This window comes from Tarenaya hassleriana, unplaced genomic scaffold (genome assembly GCF_000463585.1).
Source record: "Tarenaya hassleriana unplaced genomic scaffold, ASM46358v1 Cleome28, whole genome shotgun sequence".
NCBI lineage: Eukaryota > Viridiplantae > Streptophyta > Magnoliopsida > Brassicales > Cleomaceae > Tarenaya > Tarenaya hassleriana.
In genome coordinates this window covers 958,774-980,658 of record NW_010966021.1, presented here as the reverse complement: position 1 = coordinate 980,658, position 21,885 = coordinate 958,774, and the positions used below count along the sequence as shown (strand labels likewise).

The window sequence follows — 21,885 nt, the reverse complement described above, 5'->3', positions numbered from 1 at the left end:
TCAAGGGAACTTTGTAAGATGGTAAGAGCCAACTGATTATTCTGACTCCATTTGTTTTTCTCAGCAGTTTGGTCGAGTGCTGGTGCTTCAGGATTCGCAGGTGCCGAAGGAGTCTATTCAGCTTGTGTAATGTGATTCCAGAGGCCTTTGCTGCGGAGAACAGCTTTAGCCGCTTTTGACCAATAAAAGTAGTTTTCTCCATGGAGAACAACAGGTATGATCTTAGTTTGGGTTTCCATTGCTGCACAAAAAGAGGGCTGGCGAAAAGGAAGACTAAGATCAGAAACAGAAGTAAGATCAGTGTTTGGAACGTAAATGCTCTGATACCATAAACGTTTCCAGAAATTAGAAGAAAGGATTTCTCTTATTCATAAGCTGTTGAAGAACATGACATATATAATGATATTCTAACGTCTATACTGATGACTAAAATGGAAAGAGATCAATCTATATATTTGCAGAATATTGGATGAGTGATAAGTTCCCTTGTTGCTGGTGATCTTGGTGTTGATTTAGCAATCTTTCCTTGATGCATACATGTTGAATATAGCAAGTGAGATCACGATGTTGGCTCTTCTGGCAGAAGTTTAGTGCTGTGATTGCCATCTGCATCGTCATTTCCATATATACTATCAATAATAATAATAAAAAATCTGCTTATATACAAACTCCTACATTTTCTTTATATAATTTTTATGTTCATATCGTTACGTGCACAAAAAATTCGAGGTTGTAGCTTGTTTCGAAAAAAAATAGGTAAAATTCAGGATTTATTTTCTTTCATTTTGCTCAAACTAATTAGAGAAAATTGCTCATAACATTCTTTTGCATGCTATAAACTCGGCAATACGCTAAATAATTTTATTTATTATTGAATACACAGTTGACATATGAAAATGTGACAAGCACGTCTCCTCGTGTGCTATAAATATGCATTTACACATTGTTCATTACGACAAACTCATGAAGTTATTTTTTTTTTACCAAGTTGTAACTCTTGGTAAAAACCCTAAGTAACTCGCCTCTCAGTAAGCTCGGTTTCACCATGGCTTTGCTTCAGCTGGGTTCACCTCTTATTTACTGTAGTTTCCTTTCGAAGACTCGGCCTTCATGCTCGCAGAAACACTGCGCTCTGTCACGTTTCAGATGCTCGGCGACCGATAGAACCGCGTCGGATCAGTCTTCCGTCGTCATTCGTCGATCCGCAAATTATCCACCCTCTCCTTGGGATCATAATTATCTAATCTCCCTCGAGAATAAATACGCGGTACGTATCCGAGTGATAGGCAAGAGTTTAAACTACGTACCACGACGTACATGTGTTTTCTCATGAAAGTGTTAATCTATATTTTTCAAGAATGTGTCAATACAAAGGATAGGCAATTTAATTAGATCGAATACAAGATATAAAATCGAGGTATATATATATAGTATCGAAGCTTATATTGAATATGATGCAGAAAGAAGAGAGGGTGAGAGGGAGAGCAAAGTTATTGAAGGAAGACGTGAGAAAGATGCTTCTTGAGACAGAGACTTCCACTGAGCAGCTGGAGCTCATCGATGCTTTGCAAAGGCTTGGAATTTCATATCATTTTGAGCGCGAAATCGGCGATATCTTGACGAGAATTTCCACCGTGGACAGAAAAGGCGGAAAGAAGGAAGAGTTACATGCCACGGCACTGGAATTTCGACTCCTTAGACAACATGGTTTTAGCATCTCAGAAGGTTATTTACTCTAGCCTCACTGTTTTATATAACAAATCATTCACATATGAAATTATTAGAGAAATATATATCCTAAAAACATATTATTTCGTATTGCTTTTTGAAAACTTACATCTATCGGGTAATCCAATTGGCTCACATGAATGATATGTGTAAAATGAATGCTAATAAATGTTACTAATCAATATATTGCAGATGTTTTTGACATTTTCATGAATGAAACCAAGGCTGGGGAGTTCAAGACAAGCATAAGTGAAGACCCCAAAGGACTCCTCTCCCTTTACGAAGCTTCATACCTAACAACAAAATCAGATACTAAACTGAAAGAAGCTAGATCTTACGCGACGGAGAGACTAAGGGAAATTATCGAAAGAAGCTCAAACACCGATCATGATGAAACTCAATCTTATATGTCGAAAATGGTGATCCATGTCCTCGAGATGCCGTACCATTGGAGAGTGAAAAGGTTAGAAGCACATTGGTACATAGATGTGTATGGTAAGAGGCATGACATGAATCCTGTCTTGCTTGAATTCGCCAAGCTCGACTTCAATATTGTACAATATGTTCATCAAGAAGACCTTAAGAACCTCTCCGGGTAAGAATTCATAACCTGATGTATCACATCAAAATTCGCTTAAATACGCTGGATGCTTTAGTTCCAATTTTAAAATTTTTTGTTTTTTCATGGATTTTGAGTATGTTTTCTAGGCTACAACATTACTAAAACATTTTTTTAAGGCTAAGTAAGAACTTGTACTATCTTGATCCTAAAGACTAATATATCTTTATTGGTTCCATCGTATATGAAGCTGGTGGAACAACTCGGGACTGGCGAAACAACTTGATTTTGCAAGAGATAGAATCGCTGAACACTTTTTCTGGGGCCTTGCACTGGTCGACGAACCTCATTCCGGCTACATTAGAAGAATGCTGGCGAAAATTTTTGCGTTCATGATCCCGATGGACGACATATATGACATATATGGTACCATTGAAGAGCTAGAAACATTTACAGCTGCTATCGAACAGTAAGTATATACGCTTGCTTGATGATATATATATATGGCTCTTTGAGTAATGATATATATATTTCAGGTGGGACGTGAACCGTCTCGAAGAACTTCCTGAATATATGAGGTTGTGTTTTCTCCTTTTATACAACACTGTTAACGAGATTGGGTTTGACGTTGTCAGAGATAAAAGGATCAATGTAATACCTTATCTAAAAGATGCGGTAAGTACGTATTTCTATAACACATTTGTTTTTACTCGTGTTGAATATGATAGAATGATTGATACCAAAAACCCGATGAACTTCCGTATTATTAAAAAAACAAACACATACAACATTCAGCGTAACCCTAGATGACAGTATTTACGATGTTACCCTTATAGATATGTCCACGTACATGTAAATGATAACGATTTATATCCTCACCTTTTTCATTTTTCATTTTTTAGTGGACAGGTTATTGCAAATGTTTGTTAAGAGAGGCAAAATGGTATAAGAATGGAGATAATCCGAGTCTTGACGAGTACATGCAAAACACCATGGTTCTTGCCTCGATAGTGTTACAGCAACTGTACTGTGCTTGTTATTCCGACAAGAACTCTGACACAATCTTAGACACTGCATCCGATAACTACAGATCTGTCACAGAATCCTCCATGACTGTTCTACGTCTTGCCAACGATCTGGCGACCTCATCGATTAGTTTCATCGACTATTTTCAACATGAGAACATATATAAAGGTTGAATTATCTCAGTTCTTATATTACAATCGTTAGTGTTCACGTTTCAGACATGATTAACACAGTGTAATATATATAACGTGTCAAGGACGAGATGGAAAGAGGGGACACTCTGAAATCGATCCAGTGCTACATGAACGAGAAGGGGGCTACAGAGGAGGAGGCACGTGAGCACGTGAGGGTGATGATCAGCGGTGCATGGGATGAGCTCAACCGTGAGATGACAGCAACAGATCAGTCTACGCTCCCTAAGGGCTTCATCGAAGTTGCGATGAATTTGGCACGTGCGTCGCTGTGCGTATATCAGTACGGCGACGGCCTTGGCTCTCCTGAGAAAAGCAAGATGGTTGATCGAGTCCTGTCCTTGCTCGTTAACCACGTTCCACTTGATTAATCTACTAAAAATCATAATAAGATTTTTTTTTTTTGAAATAGATATTATAAACTTGCTTTGGATACTTTGAAACAAATTAAAAAAAAAACATTAAGTGCAAACCGAAATCTAGTTTGGGTTCACCCGTTGAGATGTGTATTTAAATAGCTGGCCTAATCCAATATAAAAAGGAACTAAAAACAAATATTTATTTATTTTTGACAAAGAAAAACAAATATTTATTTAGGAGCTGAATAATTTTCTTGGCTTGTATCGAAGCCGAATCGCACAAATATTTTATAATTCAGGATTTAACCAAATAAAACCGAGTTAATAGCCGATTGCCCACCCTAAACTCTTGTCTAGCTAAGAGGGGCAAACTATAGAAATTCAAGAAACGCAAACCTATTTTTTCCATGAGATCAATTTAGCATCCTCAATATTAACCTGTAATTATATATATATATATATTTAGAAAACTTTGTCATGCAGATATTCATAATATTTTAATTTTTTACATAAATTAATTTAGAGTAATTATAGTCGCAATGCAAATATAACTAGTATAAATGTCAGATTGAATTGGGTTAGATGGATTAACCCAACCTAACCCAATTATTATGGTATTTGGGTTATCTTTTTTGTTTATAATTATTTTATGAATTAAATAGGTTTTAACCCATTAAACCTATGAGTTTAATGGATTAACCCAAATAACCCAAACAATCCATTATCATTTCATTCTTTATTCATTCATTAGTTTTGATTGAATAAAATAATAAAAATTTACTTATAAATAGAGTTAATATATATTTATATTTTAAAATCAAAATAGAATTAAATCAAACCAAATAATATATGTTTAAATTCGATACAAAATTGAGCATTTATTTAAAAATAAAATTGAATTCAAATCAAATTTAAAAATAATCGAAAAAATTGAATTTTTTAAATAGGAATTTTATAATAAAAATTAAATTTTGATTGGAATGAATCAAACGGATCGATTCAATCCAAATTGGATCGGATCGAAAGGAAACAAACAAATCGATTCGATCCGAATTCAAACGAAACAAACGAATCGGGATCGAAACAAAATAAACGAATCAATTCGATCCGAAATAATTCGGATCGAAACGAAACAAACGAATCGATTCGATCTGAATTTGAACGAAACAAACAAATCGATTTCGGATCGAAACGAAACAAATGAATCGATTCAGTCCGAATAGAAATGAATTGATCTGAATCGAATTCGATTCAAAATGAATCGACTACGTAATCTAATTGAATCTTTTTATATATATTTTTGGATGATTTTCGGTATAGTTAAAAAATTATAATTTTAGGATATTAAACTGTGTATATGAAATTATTTTTTTTATTATATATATATATATTATTATTATATAATTTTAATAAAACATCCACTAAAAATATTTCTCTTAATTTATTACGCAAAAATTTTATTTATAAATTGTACAACATTGTTGAGTTGCTTCACTCATTTTGGTTACATCTAAAAATTAAATAGGTTTAGTGGGTTTTGTGGGCTTGACCCAGCCCATTTAATTGATGGTATTGGGTTGACCCAACCCAAACCAATAAATCATCTAACCCAAATGCCGGCAATTCACCTGTATCAAAAATATATATATATATATATATATGACTAGTATACCATTAAACTACATAATATTTAAACTAAAAAAAGATAATTTAATAAATAAGATAACAAATTGATTTGTATATGAGTCTTCATAAAGCAAATGTCTGCCAACGGTTTCGCATAAAGAGCATATTAATCATAACAAAAATGAAAAGAGAATAAAATGCGAATAACAAGTTGGAGGCCCTAAAAGTCAAAACAGAGCTTTTGAAATAATTTTCAAAAATAAATTTTTTATTAAGAATTAATTAACACGATAATAAAGTTTCAAGATATATACACATTTTTCTTGAAAACATTAATTGTCCAAAATTTGGGTTGTACCTTTTCATTTTTTTTATTTACAAGTTCTTTTAGACGCAATAGTTTTATATTTTAATTTGAAAATTATATTTCGAATAAATTTGTTGTTCTCCTCTACCCTAACATAGAAACCTAAGATTAGCTTCCAGTATTTACAACTTACAAACCCATAAACATTTTGCATTGCAATAAACTGTTTAAAAGTAACACATCCAAATATACATTAAAATATATGTAACCAATATTTAATTTATTTTGCTTAATTTTAATGAAAAGTCATACAAATAGATTGATAAGATGTATCGCATGTAATGATTCCTGTATGTGAGTGTTTTTGTAAGTTTTAATTTAAATCAAAAGACCGTAGGTAAGTAAAATATATTATTTAAATTTAATTCAAAAGATGTGTTTGTAAATATTAAGAGAAAATATTTCTTTTATATTAAATTTTTAAAAAAAAATTTATAAAAAGATATCTTTAAGAGACATGTTTTTATTTGTATCTTTTAATTATATATATTAGATGAATATATTGAAGGCGTTGGTAGTTATTTTTTTATTCTTTAGATATTCAAATTGCTTTTTAGAACAATTCTATAAAAAAAAATTATTGTGATAGTGTTCTAATAATTTTTTTAATCAAAATGAATATTTTTACCATTATAAAAAAATAAACCGAAATCATTATTGGTTTATTGTATTTTAGAATATATTTCGATAAACTATTTATCCAATATGATCAATTAATATTTTTAAAATAATTATACACCTTAAAATCATATCGAAATTTCTAAATTTCTACGAATTAGCCATTTATATAGTCTATCATTTTCTTATTTATTTATTTATTTCTACACATACAATGCATAAATAATTCACGCGTATAGTATAGATAGTGATAAAAGGTTTCTTCCACTTAAGTCGTTGGCATAATTAATGTCTAAAATAATAATAAACCATGTTTGTCAAGTTTTTCTAGTAAATTATTATACAATCCACTTGGAGTTTGACTTTAATCTTAACTATCCATATGATAACTTAATACACTTTCTTGATATAATTTTGAGATACATATATGTAGTTATGTGCATAAAAATATCGGATCGTCCTAGTTTATTTTGAAATTTTAGTTAAATATCGGAGTTTGATTTCTTTCATTTTGCTAAAAAATAATTAGAGAAAATTACATACTACAAATTTGGGATCCGTTACATATTTTTATTTGTGATCGAATATACAGTGAAATATGAAAATGTTATAAATACGTCTCCTCATATACACCATAAATAGGCCTTATGCATTGTTCATTGGACTAACTCATGAAGTGATTTTCACCAAGTTATAATTTTTATTGGATATTTACATGTTCTTGTAGTCCTAACAAAACCTCAAGTGTCTCTCCATTTCCCATCTCTCTTTCCATGGCTTTGCTTCAGATCGGTTCACCTCTTACGTACTGTAATGTCTTTTCGAAAATTCGGCCGTCAAGCAAGCAGAAACACCGCAATCTGTCACGTTTCCGGTGCTCGGCCGCCGATAAAACTGCGCCGGATCAGCCTGCCGTCGTCATCCGTCGCTCGGCAAATTATCCACCCTCCTCTTGGGATCATAATTTCCTTCTCTCTCTCGAGAATCAATACGCGGTATTCATCGTACCCCCCCCGCCGATAAAACTGCGCCGGATCAGCCTGCCGTCGTCATCCGTCGCTCGGCAAATTATCCACCCTCCTCTTGGGATCATAATTTCCTTCTCTCTCTCGAGAATCAATACGCGGTATTCATCGTAATATAATATATATATATATATATATATATGTATATTAATTCAGTATTCCATTAATATAAATATATAAATATTAATTCGATTAATATATTAATTCAGTATTCATAGTAAAATAATACCAAAGCATACCAAAGCATATACTTTTTTGGGTAAATTACCAAAGCATATATTATGTCAATAAAACGATATGATGCAGAAAGAAGGCAGAGTGAGGGAGAGGGCAAAGTTATTGAAAGAAGACGTGAGAAAGATGCTGGTTGAGACAGAGGCTTCTATTGAGCAGCTAGAGCTCATCGATGCGTTACAAAGACTCGGAATTTCGTATCATTTTGAACGCGAAATTGGCGATATCTTGACGGAAATTCACAACGTGGAAGGGAAAGGATTCGACAAAGGCGGAAAGACTGAGGATTTACATGCCACTGCACTAAAATTCCGACTCCTCAGACAACATGGTCTTAGCATCTCACAAGGTTATATACTATATGTCACGTCACGTTATGTCATAACAAATCGTTCACATATGAAATTGTTAGAGAAACATGTCCTAAAAACACATTCTTTCTAGTTCACATATGAAATTGTTAGAGAAACATGTCCGATATTTTTTCTCATATTTTTTTTTTTTTTTGATAACCAGGAGGTTCGTTGGGCCTTCGGCCCACTTAATCCCCCTGGGCCCGGAGTCAGCCTTTAGACACGCAATTAATTGCGCCCCCTCCTCCCCACCAGTGGATTCGAACCCAGGACGTCGAGGATGACTTTGTCACCTCTTCGCCACTGGGCCGCCCACTGTTGGGTCACATTCTTTCTATTGCTTTTGAAAACTTACATCTATTGGGTAATCGAACTGATTCTCGTGAATGATATGTGTAAAATGGATGTAGACTCCTTTGATGACCCTCTTGGTGAATATATATATATATATATATATATATATATATATATATATATTGCAGATGTTTTTAACATTTTCATGAATGAAAAGAAGACGGGGGAGTTCGAGACAAGTTTAAATGATGACTCCAAAGGTCTCCTCTCTCTCTATGAAGCTTCATACTTAACAACAAAATCGGATACTAAACTGAAAGAAGCTAGATCTTATGCGACGGAGAGACTAAGGGAAATTCTCGAAAAAAGATCGAACACCGATTATGATGACACTCAATCTTATATGACGAAAATGGTGATTCATGCCCTCGAGATGCCATACCATTGGAGAGTGAAAAGATTAGAAGCACATTGGTACATGGATGTGTACGGTAAGAGGCATGACATGAATCCTCTCTTGCTTGAATTTGCCAAGCTTGACTTCAACATTCTGCAAGCTGTTCATCAACAAGACCTCAAGCACCTCTCCAGGTACATAACGTGATATGTGTGTGTGTGTGTATATGTATGTATACGCATATATATGCTAGATTGACAACTTAGTAAGAACTAACACTGTCATATATCCTAAAACTATAATATATTTTTTCGATTTTTCTCTCGTATACGAAGCTGGTGGAACGACATAGGACTGGCGAAACGACTTGATTTTACAAGAGATAGAATCACGGAGAACTTTTTATGGGGCCTTGCACTGGTCGATGAACCTGGTTTCGGATACCGCAGAAGAATGCTGACGAAGATTTTCTCGTTCATGACAACGATCGACGACATATATGACATATACGGAACCATGGAAGAGCTCGAAATATTTACAGCGGCTGTCGAAAAGTAAGTAAATAAGATTGATTGACCATATATATGACCATCGATCCATGCCTAATGATTCGGGCTTTTGTCCAAATCGATTTGCTTTCAGGTGGGATGTGAACCTCATGGAAGAACTTCCTGAATATATGAGGTTCTGTTTTCTCGTTTTATTCAACACAATCAATGAGATTGGGTTTGACGTTGTCAGAGACAAAAGGATCAATGTAATACCTTATCTAAAAGATGCGGTAAGTACATATGTTTTGGATTCCTTCAATATATATATCATAGAAGACTTATAGTGTAACCCTAGATGAAAGCATTTACGATATTACCCTTATAGATCTACATGCAAATGTTATATATGCTCACCTTTTTCATATTTGTTTTTTCAGTGGACAGGTTTTTGCAAATGCTTTTTAAGAGAGGCGAAATGGTATAAGAATGGAGACAAGCCGAGTCTCGACGAGTACATGCAAAACACGATGGTTCTCGCCCCGATAGTGTTGCAGCAACTGTACTGTGCCTGTTATTCCGACAAGAACTCTGACACAGACTTGGACACCACATCCGATAGCTACAGATCTGTCATAGAATCCTCCATGACCGTTCTACGTCTTGCCAACGATCTGGCGACTTCATCGGTTAGCTTCACCGTCCACTTCTTCGATATTTTAGTTAGCATAATTTTTTTTTTTTTTTTTTGAGGTTAGTTAGCATAATTCTAAGATAACTGAATATAAATAGAGGATTATCAAATTAAGACGACACAAATGATAGAAACCACAAGCTGTGGATCGGGTCCAGATTTTTCTAGTCCGTTAAAGAAACGGGCGTGGTTGAACCGGGCCCGAAAACGGGTTTTTTACCCAAACAACCCACTTCGGTCGCATCTATTTCACCTGTACACCACCAAAAACATAACACATTTTTTTTCCTGTAAAAAGACGAAATTACCCTTAATGAATCACAATATTTATCCATTCAAAAACAACTTCGTTATTACGACTTCGTAATTAAGTCTAAATATAGTTACAATTGATTCTTAAAAAGGTGGCAAAAAAATTATCTGCCTTATTTTAGTTGTATATCAGTTATATGTTAGTCGTAATAAAGTCGCAAAAAATAAAACGAAAAGGGTATTTCGGACTTTTCTACCCGAAAAGTGGGTTAAAATTGAAATTTTTTTTTTTTGGTGGTGTACACTGAAATAGATGTGAATGAAGTGGGTTATTTGGGAGATTTTCCCCCCGAAAACCCTGAGATCGCAACAACTCGGACCGGATGGGACCGAGCTGGCTCGTGTTATTGCATTTCAACAAGTAACTTATGTTACTACCATGCCACTAATTCAAGAATATAAATGTGTACAGGAGGAGATGGAAAGAGGGGATACTCCGAAATCGATCCAGTGTTACATGTACGAGACGGGGGCTACCGAGGAGGAGGCACGTGAGCACATGCGGGGGATGATCAGTGATGCATGGGACGAGCTGAACTACGAGAAAATGGCGAGCGAGTCTACACTCCCTCGGGATTTCGTCCAGGTTGCGATGAATTATGCGCGCGTATCGCAGTGCGCGTACCAGTACGGTGACGGCCGTGGCTATCCCGAGAAGACCAAGATGGTCGATCGTGTCCGGTCCTTGCTCGTTAACCATGTTCCCCTTGATTAATCTACTAATATATTTGTCAAGCTTTATACGATCACTTTTTACGTGGACGGAGTTTAATTTAAAATAAAATCTATTTTAATTCTAATTATGTCTGTTTTTTAAATTGATTAATCGAACCGTTGTGGATTGAAAACATGTGAATTTTTTTAAGAAAACAAGCAGAGTTTTTTTATCGATTGAATCCAGATTTGAATGACATTTTTATTTTTATTTTAGTTTATTATATATTTTGAAATTAGAATTTACCCAAACTCGAATCCACGATCTACGATATTTGGAAGAAACGCCCCTAAGATTTGACATAAATTGCAAATTTACGCTCCCTGACTGTCCATTTTATAATTTAATTACAGAACATGGGATTCGCTTTTACCCTTTTTTTAATTTGTTTTTTTGTTTTTTTTTTTGGTAAGACACATGGGATGGGATGCAAGCTTTCCTGTTCTTCGCCGTCTGAAATCGAACAACCCCTGGATAACACATCCTCAGGTTCACGACACAATTCCTAGTCACTGAACCCAGGTAAATTTTTCTCCTTTCTCAGAAACCCTAATCTCGAGTTGAAAACAATTCGGAATCGGATAGAATACTGCATGAGATTTACATGCCTTCTCCCATTTCATTTGCTAACATTTGGTGGAAATCTCCGCCGCAGCAGCTCGGGATTGGGAATTGCCCGCGAAAGGGGTTTAGTTTCGATAAGGGTTTTTGTCTGTGCGAAGATTCGAGGATGATCGGGAATTTGTTAGTTCAGGCTCCTCCATCACTCGGTATAGCGCCATCATCGTCGGTGTTAATTGCTTGTCCAAGACCTTCTCCAAATGGGTTTCCTTGTCTCCCGCCGAAATCTAGAACTAGGGTTTTTCCGGTCAGAGCTTCGTCTAGCTCTGACGCGGGACATGGGCAGTCATCGTCCTCCTCGGAAGGTAAGAATCCGGCTAATGTTGTTTTGGATGTGCCGAGGAATATTTGGAGGCAGACTCTCCGGCCACTGAGTGATTTCGGGTTTGGCCGTCGAAGTGTTTGGGAAGGTGGCGTGGGTTTGTTTATTGTGTCCGGAGCTGCTCTTCTTGCTCTTAGTTTGGCTTGGTTACGTGGGTTTCAGATGCGGTCCAAGTTCCGAAAATATCAGACTGTCTTTGAGTTTCCTCAGGCCTCAGGCATCTGCACTGGAACACCGGTTAGGATCCGAGGAGTGAATGTCGGTAATGTCATCCGTGTCAATCCTTCCTTGAAGAACATCGAAGCTGTTACCGAGGTATGATTTGGAATAGTGATTTGGTTGGATCATTTGGGCTTGTTCCTGCTGCTGGTTTTTTGAGTCTGAGTTTGAACTGTGGCTAAAATTAAGCTTGTGTTTCTGTAGATTGATGATGACAAGATAATTATTCCGAGGAATTCACTGGTAGAGGTGAATCAATCCGGTCTTCTGATGGAAACTATGATTGACGTTACGCCAAAAGATCCGATTCCGGATCCTTCAGTTGGGCCTCTGCATCCCGAGTGTGATAAAGAAGCCTTAATTGTTTGTGACCGTCAAAAGATAAAGGGACATCAAGGAGTAAGTTTAGATGTTCTTGTTGGGATATTCACTCGTATCGGACGTGAAATGGAGGAGATTGGGGTTGCCAATACATATTTACTAGCTGAACGAGTGGCTTCGGTTATTGAAGAAGCAAAGCCGTTGCTCAAAAAGGTGATATGAGTAACTGTTTTTGTCTTTAGCTGATTCAATGACGCTATATCCATTCTTTGATAAGATGTGCTCAAGATTGAAAAATAAAATGTATTCTCATGCTTAAATTTTGGGTTTTGCTGTAGTGATGTCTCAGATCCAAGCCATGGCTGAAGATGCTCAACCTTTGCTATCGGAGTTTCGTGATAGTGGCCTGCTTAAGGAAGTCGAGAATCTAACTCGAAGCTTAACACAAGCTTCTGAGGATTTGAGGTGACTGTTTTCTCCCATATGCTTGCTTTGGCTTAATAATCTTTCAATATTGATTTAGACCTTCCATCTCCAAGACCACAGCAAGATATAATCTTCGAAATAGAAATTCCAAACTGCAATTTTCAAACTCGCCCTGCTTCATTAGAGCAGCAGACATTACTCCATGCCCAAGGAAGCAGAAAATGACAAATCTTTAGCCTTCAGCCGTACAATGGTCATATAGGTTTTAGTTGCATGTTTACAGACGGTGCCTCTTAGTTTACTACCTTGCATATGGATCGGGATCAAGAAACAAACCATTTTGTTTGTCAATTGATCATGAGTTTAAGTACATTATACTTTAGATAAGCCCATCTGTTTTACTGATTCGACTAACTGGCAGATTACTGCATGGTGATAATACAGAACTCTGTATAGAGTTTCATACTCATCATTTCTTTCGGTCTGTCTCCTGTTTAAAGTAATCCCTTTTCCCGTTTGCCTTAATTAAGCTTCTGTATCCCCTGTATTAGTGGTTCTTGGACCCATGTTTCCTTGCATTTTCTTTTGTTTGATTCACTTGGGCTCTTGACTGATATCTCAGTATTTTCCATTGACCCTCCTGTCTACCTTCTTTTGATTTGAAGTCCTTTGATTTGTATTGACAACTATAATGATCTAGACCCGACATTTTGTGAACCTAACGATTGTTTGCATGCCTCAGAAAAGCTCAAGAACAGCAAAATATCAATGGATTATGAGATCTGTTTTATTCTCCAAGGCATTTTGAATATGAGATATGCTGTCTTACGGAATTTTTTTCCCCTTTTCAGAAGGGTTAATTCATCCATAATGACTCCTGAGAACACTGAACTCATTCAGAAGTCGATCTACACTCTGATTTTCACTTTGAAGAACATCGAGGTAACCAATTTTTACATATATGGAGATACATACATGTACAAACTCTGCAACCCTCAAACCATTTTCTTAGCTCTTTCCTCTTCTTCTCTTTGGTGAATTCTTCCTCTCATTGTTTGCAGAACATAAGCTCGGATGTTCTGGGATTCACGGGCGATGAGGCGACGAGAAAAAACCTGAAGTTGCTCATCAAATCCCTCAGCAGGCTACTGTGAAGAGATAAGAGTTTTTTCGGCCTGCAACCGCAAGATCTCCGGAAAAAAGGACTCGAGGTAAGCAAGTGGGATATTTTCATTTTAGAGAGTTTTTGGTCATAGGGGGTACAAAAGCTTGCGATATGGCAAAAATCATATTCCATAAGGTCATCCTTTCAGATAAAAGATAAAATGATAGATTTACTTTTATTTATATTTATATTTTTTTTGCAACTTTGGCACTTTGAGGGATGATTTTAGGACAGCATGGGTGTTTTCACTTCACTTCATAGTTATCTGAAGTTGTTTGATGCTATTGGTGAATCAGTCTTTATGTGTTTGAACTCATTCCTTGCATGTTTTGAATCAGTCTTATGTGTTCTTTAATCTGTATTAACGAATTTCGACCATAGATACTTTAAATGCAATCTCGACCGTCGATCAGCTTGAAAGATCTTGACCGTAGATCGTGATATGCAATCTTTATGTAGATAATATAGATGTGATCACGGCCATTGACGATGAGATGCGATATCCACCATCGATATGCATGATGTGATCTCGATCGTAGATATATCATATGCAATTATAATATATGTGGTCAGGACTAGGGGTGGCCAATTCGGTTTTCGGTTTGGGTTCGGTTCGATTATATTTGGATTCGGTTATTTCGGTTATAGAAAAACTATAACCATTCGGTTTTTATATAAATTCCGGTTCAGTTCAGTTCGGTTATTTTTCGGTTCGGGTTCGGTTCGGTTTTGATAAAAAGTTCAATTTTTTCAAAGAAAATATCGGTTATTCTCTCGGTTTTTTCGGTGATTTTTTATTCGGTTCGGCTTCAGTTTCGGTTTTTCAGGTTTAAGGAAATCATAACCGTTCGGCTTTGATGTCGGGTTCGGTTCGGGTACGGTTATATCTTATTCGGTTCGGTTATTCGGTTAATAACCGAAATGGCCACCCCTAGTCACGACCGTTGATCAAGATACAAGGTATATACAACATGAAAAGATATAAAACATCAACTTATTTATAAAAAGATAGGTGTTGTCGAATATTTGAAGTTTGTCATTTGCAGATTATAAATATTTTTAAAAAATAATTAAACTATTGTTTCCTAATAATACAAACTATTTTTTTTTCACATTGAGAGGGGGAAATTATCGTTCAAACGAGCAAAATATGAAAATGTAAAAATAATTTGTGAAGCCGACTTTGTAGGAATTTTCAAAAGGAAAATAAAACGTGGAAGCGTATAATAATTAGATTAGCACACTATCTTTCGGTTGTCACCTTTCACACGGAGAAACCCCAAACGCGTATTAGTTACATCACCACCACCACGCATTAACTTGCAAATAATAATAATAATAATAATAATGGAAAAGAAAAGGATGAGGACTGTTTAGTCATTTCATACTAAAATTATTTAATTTTGCAGGCCTCAGAGCAAGTGCATGTGTCTGTTCTACGCGTGTATCGAGATAACTCTTCCCTCACAAATAATTAACAAAACTGTCAAAAAGATAAAAAAAAAAATTATAATTCGAATTTATACTTTCACAAATTGCAATATTAGACTTTTTATTGATAATAATAATTGAAATGGCATATAAGAAAAAAAAAACATGTTACGAACCAATGATGTGAAAAATAAGGATAAAGGCGAATCTCGTTATAAATCTACATAAAAATTCAAAATTTATTTTTGCCGGATAGAAATGATATTCTATTATATCGATCGCATATCGATTATTAGGAAAAAGTCAAATGATAAAACTTCTAAAAAGTTATAACTATTGATATTAAAATATGTAAAATAGGTAGTGACCAATAAATGATGTTACCATTACCAAAATTTAATAAGAACCTCAAAATAGATAACTAATAACCAATGAATTAATTCAATAAAAAGTTTTTTTCTTCCTCTAGAGTGAGAAAACACAAAAATATATAGCTATTTTCTTAAATATTTCTTTAAAATAAAAACAATTTCTTCTTATAATTACTGTATGCACATATATTAGATGTTTCGAAATTAGGTTTGTAATTTTAATGGTTCGGTTAAAGAATAATTTATTCGGTATTTTAAAATTTATACCAATTAGTATAGAATATTATTTAGTTCGGTTTGGTTTTGGGTTTTTATAAAAAAAAATGATTGTTAAAAAAATTATTTTTTTGAAAATTTTATAAAATTAGGTTCATGGATTTTGAAAATTTTAATTCTATAAAAAAAATCTTGAAATTTTGCGTGAAATATGACATATGAGGAATTCACAAAGGATTAGGCTGAACTGAACAATTACTTTGCTGCGTCTTTATTTTAGAATTACTTGTACATGTTTGGGTTTAATTTATATTTTATTCTAGTTATTTTAAATATATGTTCATAATAATTATATTTATTCGATTTATTTTATTCAAATTTATTTTGAATTTGATTCAGATTTGATTTATTATTTCAGAAAAGTCAATACAGATGAATTTTTCAGACGCATTAATTTCAAAGAAAATGATGTGTGTTATAAAACAATAATAAAAATGAAGAATGATATTAGTAAAATTAAAAAAAAAAAGATAAAAAGATAGATAGTGAATAGTATATTTGTATTGAATATATTATTTATTTTTAACCATATGTTAATTAATTCAGTTTGTTTAACCTGTAAATACAAATATCTTGATTTTCAATTTATTCCTCATTTGTTCAAATCATGTAGCTTTTTATTATTATGAATCCTCTATATCTTAGAATTTATTACAATAACCTTAAATTTATTTTTTTTACGTATATGTTCGATATAGATACGTGTGTATAAAGATAAGAATGAAAAGGAAATAGCAATAAAGGAAAAAATAAAAATAAAAAAGAAATGGAACAATTGAAATAAGAAAGAAATGGCGTAGGTCTTGTGGAGACGCAGACGCTGGAGAGGTCCACGAAGAGCCTCGAAAAATGATATAAATAATAATAATAATAATAATAATAATAATCAAAAAATGAAAATTGGAAATCGGAAAAAAAAAACATTAAGAAATGTTTTTGAATTAAAATTAATCAAAAAAGGAAAAAAAATCTCTGTGTTGAAGAGAGTTCCCATCCCCACCCTCCATCTTCTTCCTACGTCTACTCTCTCTCTCTCTCGTCCTCTCTTCCTCTCTCAGATTTCTCATATTCTTATTGCATATCTCCTGTCGATCACATTTGTTCTGGTTTCAACTGTCTATTTGATTTCGATTTCGGTATGAGGAGAGGGAGAGGATCCTCCGCCGTCGCCGGAGCAACCGCCGTCGTCCCCGTAGCCACCGCAAATCACCCCAGATCTATAAAGGAACCAAGATACAGAGGCGTAAGGAAGAGACCGTGGGGTCGATTCGCTGCAGAGATCCGTGACCCGTTGAAGAAATCTCGTGTTTGGCTCGGTACTTTCGACTCCGCCGAAGAAGCCGCACGCGCCTACGACACGGCCGCGCGTAGGCTACGAGGTCCGAAGGCGAAGACCAATTTTCCGATCGATTGTTCTCGGTCTTCTCCGCAACATCTCAACCACAACCACTACCAACAACAGCAGAATCCAAATCTGTGTTCGTTTCCTTTCCCGGCGAATGAGAATCGGATTGATCCGTTCATGGACCATCGGTTATACACCGGAAATTTCCCGGAGCAGTTCCCGATCATCAGCCGGCCGGCGAGCAGCAGCATGAGCAGCACCGTCGAGTCCTTCAGCGGGCCGCGACCGCCAGCGAATCAGACGACATCGGTAGCGAAACCGACGAAGAGATACCCGCGGACGCCGCCGGTCGTTCCAGAGGACTGTCACAGCGATTGCGATTCGTCGTCTTCGGTTGTTGACGACGGAGATGACATCGCGTCGTCTTCTCGCCGGAAACTGCCGTTTCAGTTCGACCTAAATTTACCGCCGGCGAACGGCGTTGACTTCTTTGTCGTCGGCGATGATTTCCACTGCACGGATCTACGCCTCTGATGATGGTAATCATGGATCTGTGATATAATCATCGATTCACTTCTCCGATTTCAGAGAATTTTTATGACCATTGCTCTGTTTCTTTGATCTCATATTAATATGCGGGAGAAATAGAAGGTAAAATTCGTCAGGCAAAGAGAGGGATTTGAACTGAGAGTGTTGAATATGTGAAAGCACCTGTTCAAGTTGTCTGATGTGCGAGTAAGATGATGATGAACTCGGATCTGGGTTTCATTTATGTCACTTGTGGATCAACCCTTTGTACCAATATACATTTGAAAACTGATGATTGATTCTACATGGTCAATCCAATATCCTCTCGTTCCCTAGTCGTCTCTGTGTTTGTGTTTACAATTATGAGTACATTGTCTCTAAATGCATTTCAGGATACATTGCTGTATATAGATGGAAATATGCTTGAGGATATGAACCCATCTTTGAGTTGTGTAGAAAAGAAAAAAAAACCCTTTATGCTGCAGCCTTCTAGTTTCCAGGCATTGGGCTTGGATTCGATGGTGAAAGACTGCATACGAACTCGAGAAAGATGACATTTTTTTTTTTGGTTTGGGCGGCATTTAGCAGTGTAGGTCATGGGGCGAGGGCATCCATGTATGTGCCATAAGGTTTTTTCTGGGTAACCAGATATTTTGAATCAAGATTCATACTAATACCGAGATCGGGCGTGAGCAATGTGATGGTTAACCCAAGATGGGACTCGATTTCGGATGGAAGATCATTTTGTGCTTTCGTCTTATGGTTTGGTTTGGTTGAATGTGGTTCTCGGGCATGCATATCTATCCTTTTCTGTCCATTGAATCTGGATTCAGGGTGAATTCTAGCCGAATTCGATATGAAAATCAAATATATGGAAAATTAATTGGAAAAATCGAAAATTTTTGTTGAATGGTTACGATTTTTGTAAAACTAAAAAATCTGAATCGACGACATTTTCCCATACATTGTTGTTAACTACCATAATGTTGCGAATGTTCGGAGTTGTAGGCCATGGCGGGCTCTTTAGGTTTGAGTTTGGTGGCCAAAGTGTAAACGTTTGTTCATGAAATGCGTTCGGTGTACGTTTTTTCCTTTTTCTTTTTTTAATTTCGGGTGGCCGGAATATGACGTTTCTACTTTGCTTCTGTGAAGGGAATTCAGACAGGCAATGAATTCGGCTTATGACTTGTCTCTTCTGTCCAAAAACACGGCTTTTGTTTATTATTATGAAGAAAAAAGGTAAATATGCTCCTTCAATACTCGCAAGTTACCATCGGGTAAATCTTATATATAATATATGATCATTTAAACTTAATCTGTAATTAGGTTTTATAATTGTCATTAGCGATGCCATGTAAAATTTATTTAATCATGTTAACTATCCCTACGCTACGACATCAAGATATCATATAACCAAGTACTGTTTTACAATTCAGAAATTTCTTCAAAGGGAATGTTTGTTTCGTGGGTCTCTAATTAACGGATGTCGATCCAAATATCCAACTTGCAATTAATTCCAAGAATTAGTCCGATCCGAAATACCCAAACACCGTCATTATCCAAAAGTAAAGAATGCAATATATAACTACTCCCATCATATTCAAACCATTTTTATGAAGATATATCTATCACATTTAATTAATTGACATTATGTTATATGACAAATAATTCAGTACCCGTTCCCGAATTTAGTACGTTATTTTCATTTATTACAAGAAATAAAATTCGAGGCTCCATATCTAGGTCAATATAAATAATTGCAAGCTAACAATTTCTCATAATGAATATATAAAATAAACCTTATCTATAACCAATAAGATTATGGCCATCTACTAGCTTCTCTACACACAAAAAACCCCTAAAACTCAAAAAAAAAAAAAAAATCGACAATTGCATACAGTTAGAGAGAGAGAGAGAGAGAGAACAGTTAAAAATGAACAATTTTTTCAAAATTGAGAAAAATACATCATGTATTTTTTTTATGAAATATGAAATTTTATTATTTGATGAAAGCATTAACTTTTAAGAAATTGTATTATGCCACATTATTATATTATGATCAATGATTTATTGCTACATTTTTTAAAAATTTAAGGTTTTCACCAAATGATTTAGAATATTATATTTTATTAGTAAAGACTTTGTTTAGTATTTTCCCCCCATTTTTAAAAAAAAAGTACGAAAATTTATCATTATAAGTTTTGGATTTGATAACCATTGAATTGAAGGATAGTTTAATATCTCCATATTTCCCGATATTAACAAAAAAAAAAGGTGTTACAAGATGGGCCATTTGCTCAGTTTCATGTGTTGAGGGCCTCATAGCCACTGAAGAAAAAAAAAGAGTTGGAAGTCTCTCAGAGAGATAGAGGCTTAGAAAGTCTCTAGATAAGGCGGAGTGTCATGAATGGCACAATCGCAATATTTTCTGAAATATGGAACTAAACCGAGCAAATAAAATCGACCAGGAAAAAACCGGAGGAAATATGTATTCTTTTCGGTTTCTAATCTAATATGTAACTAAAATATTATGGAAAAATTCCACAAAAAAAAATACATTAATTTACTAATTTTTATCAGATAAATACATGAATTTGTTAGAAACATAAATTATATATCCGATAACATCGTATGCATTTAATACATCAAATTTTATTTATACGTTAGAAATTAGTAAATTGATGTATTTTTTCGGAATTTTTCATAGTATTAGGATATCTTTATATATATTACGTCGAATTTAATCAATGATTCCAAGAAAAACATATGGATAGGTCAATATACTATTAAAATATATGTGAAAATTTAATAAAATATTTGGATATTATGGATATGTTAATTTTAGAGAAACTTAGAACCTAAACTCGATCACAACGTATTTATTAACTAATTCAATGAGAATTATCCAAATATTTAAATGGATTTAATTAGAAATGAGTTTTGGTGTAATTTTTCAACTATGATGATAATGTATTTAAATTATTTTCTGCTATATACACAGACGAAAGCGTAGGAACAGGCAGGATCACAAGTAATCAACCAAATCGGCATCTAATACTTATCTTAAAAATTAATTATTCCAAATGATTACCAATCAATTGACCTTTTTTAAAATTGTTTTCTACAATTATACTCTTGCCCCGAATGAGTTTAGGACATGCGTCGGTGATTTTCATTTCTTTAAGAAATCTGATATTTAAAATTTAAGTTCAAACATAAATGTTTTGTCCATACCAAGTTTGATTATTGATTAAATAATAAACCGCATAATTAATAATTAAGGATAATTAAAAAAAGAATATATTATTAGGTTATGTCGTGTCGGAGAGCGCCACGTAACATTGCGTTTACGGTGATCTGCTTAACTATTACACATCACATGTGTCTGGGGCCCACAAAATTAGCTGTTCATCTGCATCTTTTTTTTTGTATGTCTTTTTATGGGTTACTTTTTTATAATAATTAATATTGTTTATGTTTTTTTAACTATTATCTTTCGTTTCGTTTTTTTTTTATTTTGATTTGATTGCCACTCTATATATTCTCTCATTAAAAAAATCTAAAATTTTTAAGTAAAAGATCTGAATTTGGAAATTCTGAAGCGGTCTTTTATGTTGTTATATCCCATTCACGAAATTACGTGTACAAATTATGTAGTTGCTAAGGGATTTTTTTTAGAGATGCCAAAAGCCGAGCATGTAACCAAAATTCTCTTATTATAATATAATGTTTTGTATTCTTATTTTTATTTTTTAATTCTTAAATGATATTATTTTATCTTTTTTTAAATCGGATAGATATATTTTTTACCGAAAACGGATATAATTTATCATAAATAATAAATTATAAAATTTTATTTTTAAATATAATATCA

The 21,885-nt window shown here is 34.5% G+C and overlaps 4 protein-coding genes across 10 annotated transcripts; all 4 read left to right on the top strand.

Moving 5' to 3' along the window:
* Positions 1-1,045: 1,045 nt before the first annotated feature.
* Positions 1,046-3,875, top strand: LOC104818121 ((E)-beta-ocimene synthase, chloroplastic-like). Its single transcript, XM_010547577.1, has 7 exons — positions 1,046-1,267; positions 1,461-1,725; positions 1,921-2,323; positions 2,538-2,756; positions 2,824-2,962; positions 3,190-3,426; positions 3,570-3,875. Exons 1-7 carry the CDS (start codon positions 1,046-1,048, stop codon positions 3,873-3,875), a joined length of 1,791 nt encoding a protein of 596 aa, XP_010545879.1.
* A 3,140-nt stretch (positions 3,876-7,015) lies between these two features.
* Positions 7,016-11,071, top strand: LOC104817852 ((E)-beta-ocimene synthase, chloroplastic-like). Of its 2 annotated transcripts, XM_010547203.2 has the most exons (8): positions 7,016-7,410; positions 7,542-7,600; positions 7,806-8,082; positions 8,569-8,971; positions 9,113-9,331; positions 9,420-9,558; positions 9,706-9,954; positions 10,684-11,071. In XM_010547203.2, exons 1-8 carry the CDS (start codon positions 7,248-7,250, stop codon positions 10,984-10,986), a joined length of 1,812 nt encoding a protein of 603 aa, XP_010545505.1. In that variant the 5' UTR covers positions 7,016-7,247; the 3' UTR covers positions 10,987-11,071. The 2 variants fall into 2 exon arrangements, with proteins under 2 accessions (XP_010545505.1, XP_010545504.1); XM_010547202.1 differs by lacking the exon at positions 7,542-7,600 and having other exon boundaries at positions 7,017-7,469.
* A 311-nt stretch (positions 11,072-11,382) lies between these two features.
* Positions 11,383-14,415, top strand: LOC104817851 (protein TRIGALACTOSYLDIACYLGLYCEROL 2, chloroplastic). Of its 3 annotated transcripts, none has more exons than XM_010547200.2 (6): positions 11,388-11,508; positions 11,645-12,244; positions 12,353-12,682; positions 12,819-12,934; positions 13,747-13,837; positions 13,957-14,415. In XM_010547200.2, the coding sequence occupies exons 2-6, from the start codon at positions 11,717-11,719 to the stop codon at positions 14,047-14,049; spliced, it is 1,158 nt and encodes a 385-aa protein (XP_010545502.1). In that variant the 5' UTR covers positions 11,388-11,508; positions 11,645-11,716; the 3' UTR covers positions 14,050-14,415. The 3 variants fall into 3 exon arrangements, with proteins under 3 accessions (XP_019058591.1, XP_010545502.1, XP_010545501.1); XM_010547199.2 differs by having other exon boundaries at positions 11,642-12,244; XM_019203046.1 differs by lacking the exons at positions 13,747-13,837; positions 13,957-14,415 and having other exon boundaries at positions 11,383-11,508; positions 11,642-12,244; positions 12,808-12,934.
* A 2,691-nt stretch (positions 14,416-17,106) lies between these two features.
* LOC104817850 (ethylene-responsive transcription factor 3) lies at positions 17,107-19,191 on the top strand. 4 transcript variants are annotated; one of them, XM_010547198.2, is made up of 2 exons: positions 17,107-18,022; positions 19,173-19,191. In XM_010547198.2, exon 1 carries the CDS (start codon positions 17,277-17,279, stop codon positions 18,015-18,017), a length of 741 nt encoding a protein of 246 aa, XP_010545500.1. In that variant the 5' UTR covers positions 17,107-17,276; the 3' UTR covers positions 18,018-18,022; positions 19,173-19,191. The 4 variants fall into 4 exon arrangements, with proteins under 4 accessions (XP_010545500.1, XP_010545498.1, XP_010545497.1 ...); XM_010547196.2 differs by having other exon boundaries at positions 19,164-19,182; XM_010547195.2 differs by lacking the exon at positions 19,173-19,191 and adding an exon at positions 18,404-19,144.
* Positions 19,192-21,885: the final 2,694 nt, after the last annotated feature.

What these genes read in the sequence shown, in the direction of transcription:
- LOC104818121 (XM_010547577.1), top strand. Translation starts at nt 1,046, where the DNA reads ATGGCTTTGCTTCAGCTGGGTTCACCTCTTATTTACTGTAGTTTCCTT. An exon ending in CCCTCGAGAATAAATACGCG is followed by an intron (nt 1,268 to 1,460) that starts GTACGTATCCGA and finishes AATATGATGCAG; the next exon opens with AAAGAAGAGAGGGTGAGAGG. An exon ending in GACCTTAAGAACCTCTCCGG is followed by an intron (nt 2,324 to 2,537) that starts GTAAGAATTCAT and finishes TCGTATATGAAG; the next exon opens with CTGGTGGAACAACTCGGGAC.
- LOC104817850 (XM_010547198.2), top strand. Translation starts at nt 17,277, where the DNA reads ATGAGGAGAGGGAGAGGATCCTCCGCCGTCGCCGGAGCAACCGCCGTC.
- LOC104817852 (XM_010547203.2), top strand. Translation starts at nt 7,248, where the DNA reads ATGGCTTTGCTTCAGATCGGTTCACCTCTTACGTACTGTAATGTCTTT. An exon ending in CTCTCGAGAATCAATACGCG is followed by an intron (nt 7,601 to 7,805) that starts GTATTCATCGTA and finishes GATATGATGCAG; the next exon opens with AAAGAAGGCAGAGTGAGGGA. An exon ending in GACCTCAAGCACCTCTCCAG is followed by an intron (nt 8,972 to 9,112) that starts GTACATAACGTG and finishes TCGTATACGAAG; the next exon opens with CTGGTGGAACGACATAGGAC.
- LOC104817851 (XM_010547200.2), top strand. Translation starts at nt 11,717, where the DNA reads ATGATCGGGAATTTGTTAGTTCAGGCTCCTCCATCACTCGGTATAGCG. An exon ending in ACATCGAAGCTGTTACCGAG is followed by an intron (nt 12,245 to 12,352) that starts GTATGATTTGGA and finishes GTGTTTCTGTAG; the next exon opens with ATTGATGATGACAAGATAAT. An exon ending in TCACTTTGAAGAACATCGAG is followed by an intron (nt 13,838 to 13,956) that starts GTAACCAATTTT and finishes CATTGTTTGCAG; the next exon opens with AACATAAGCTCGGATGTTCT.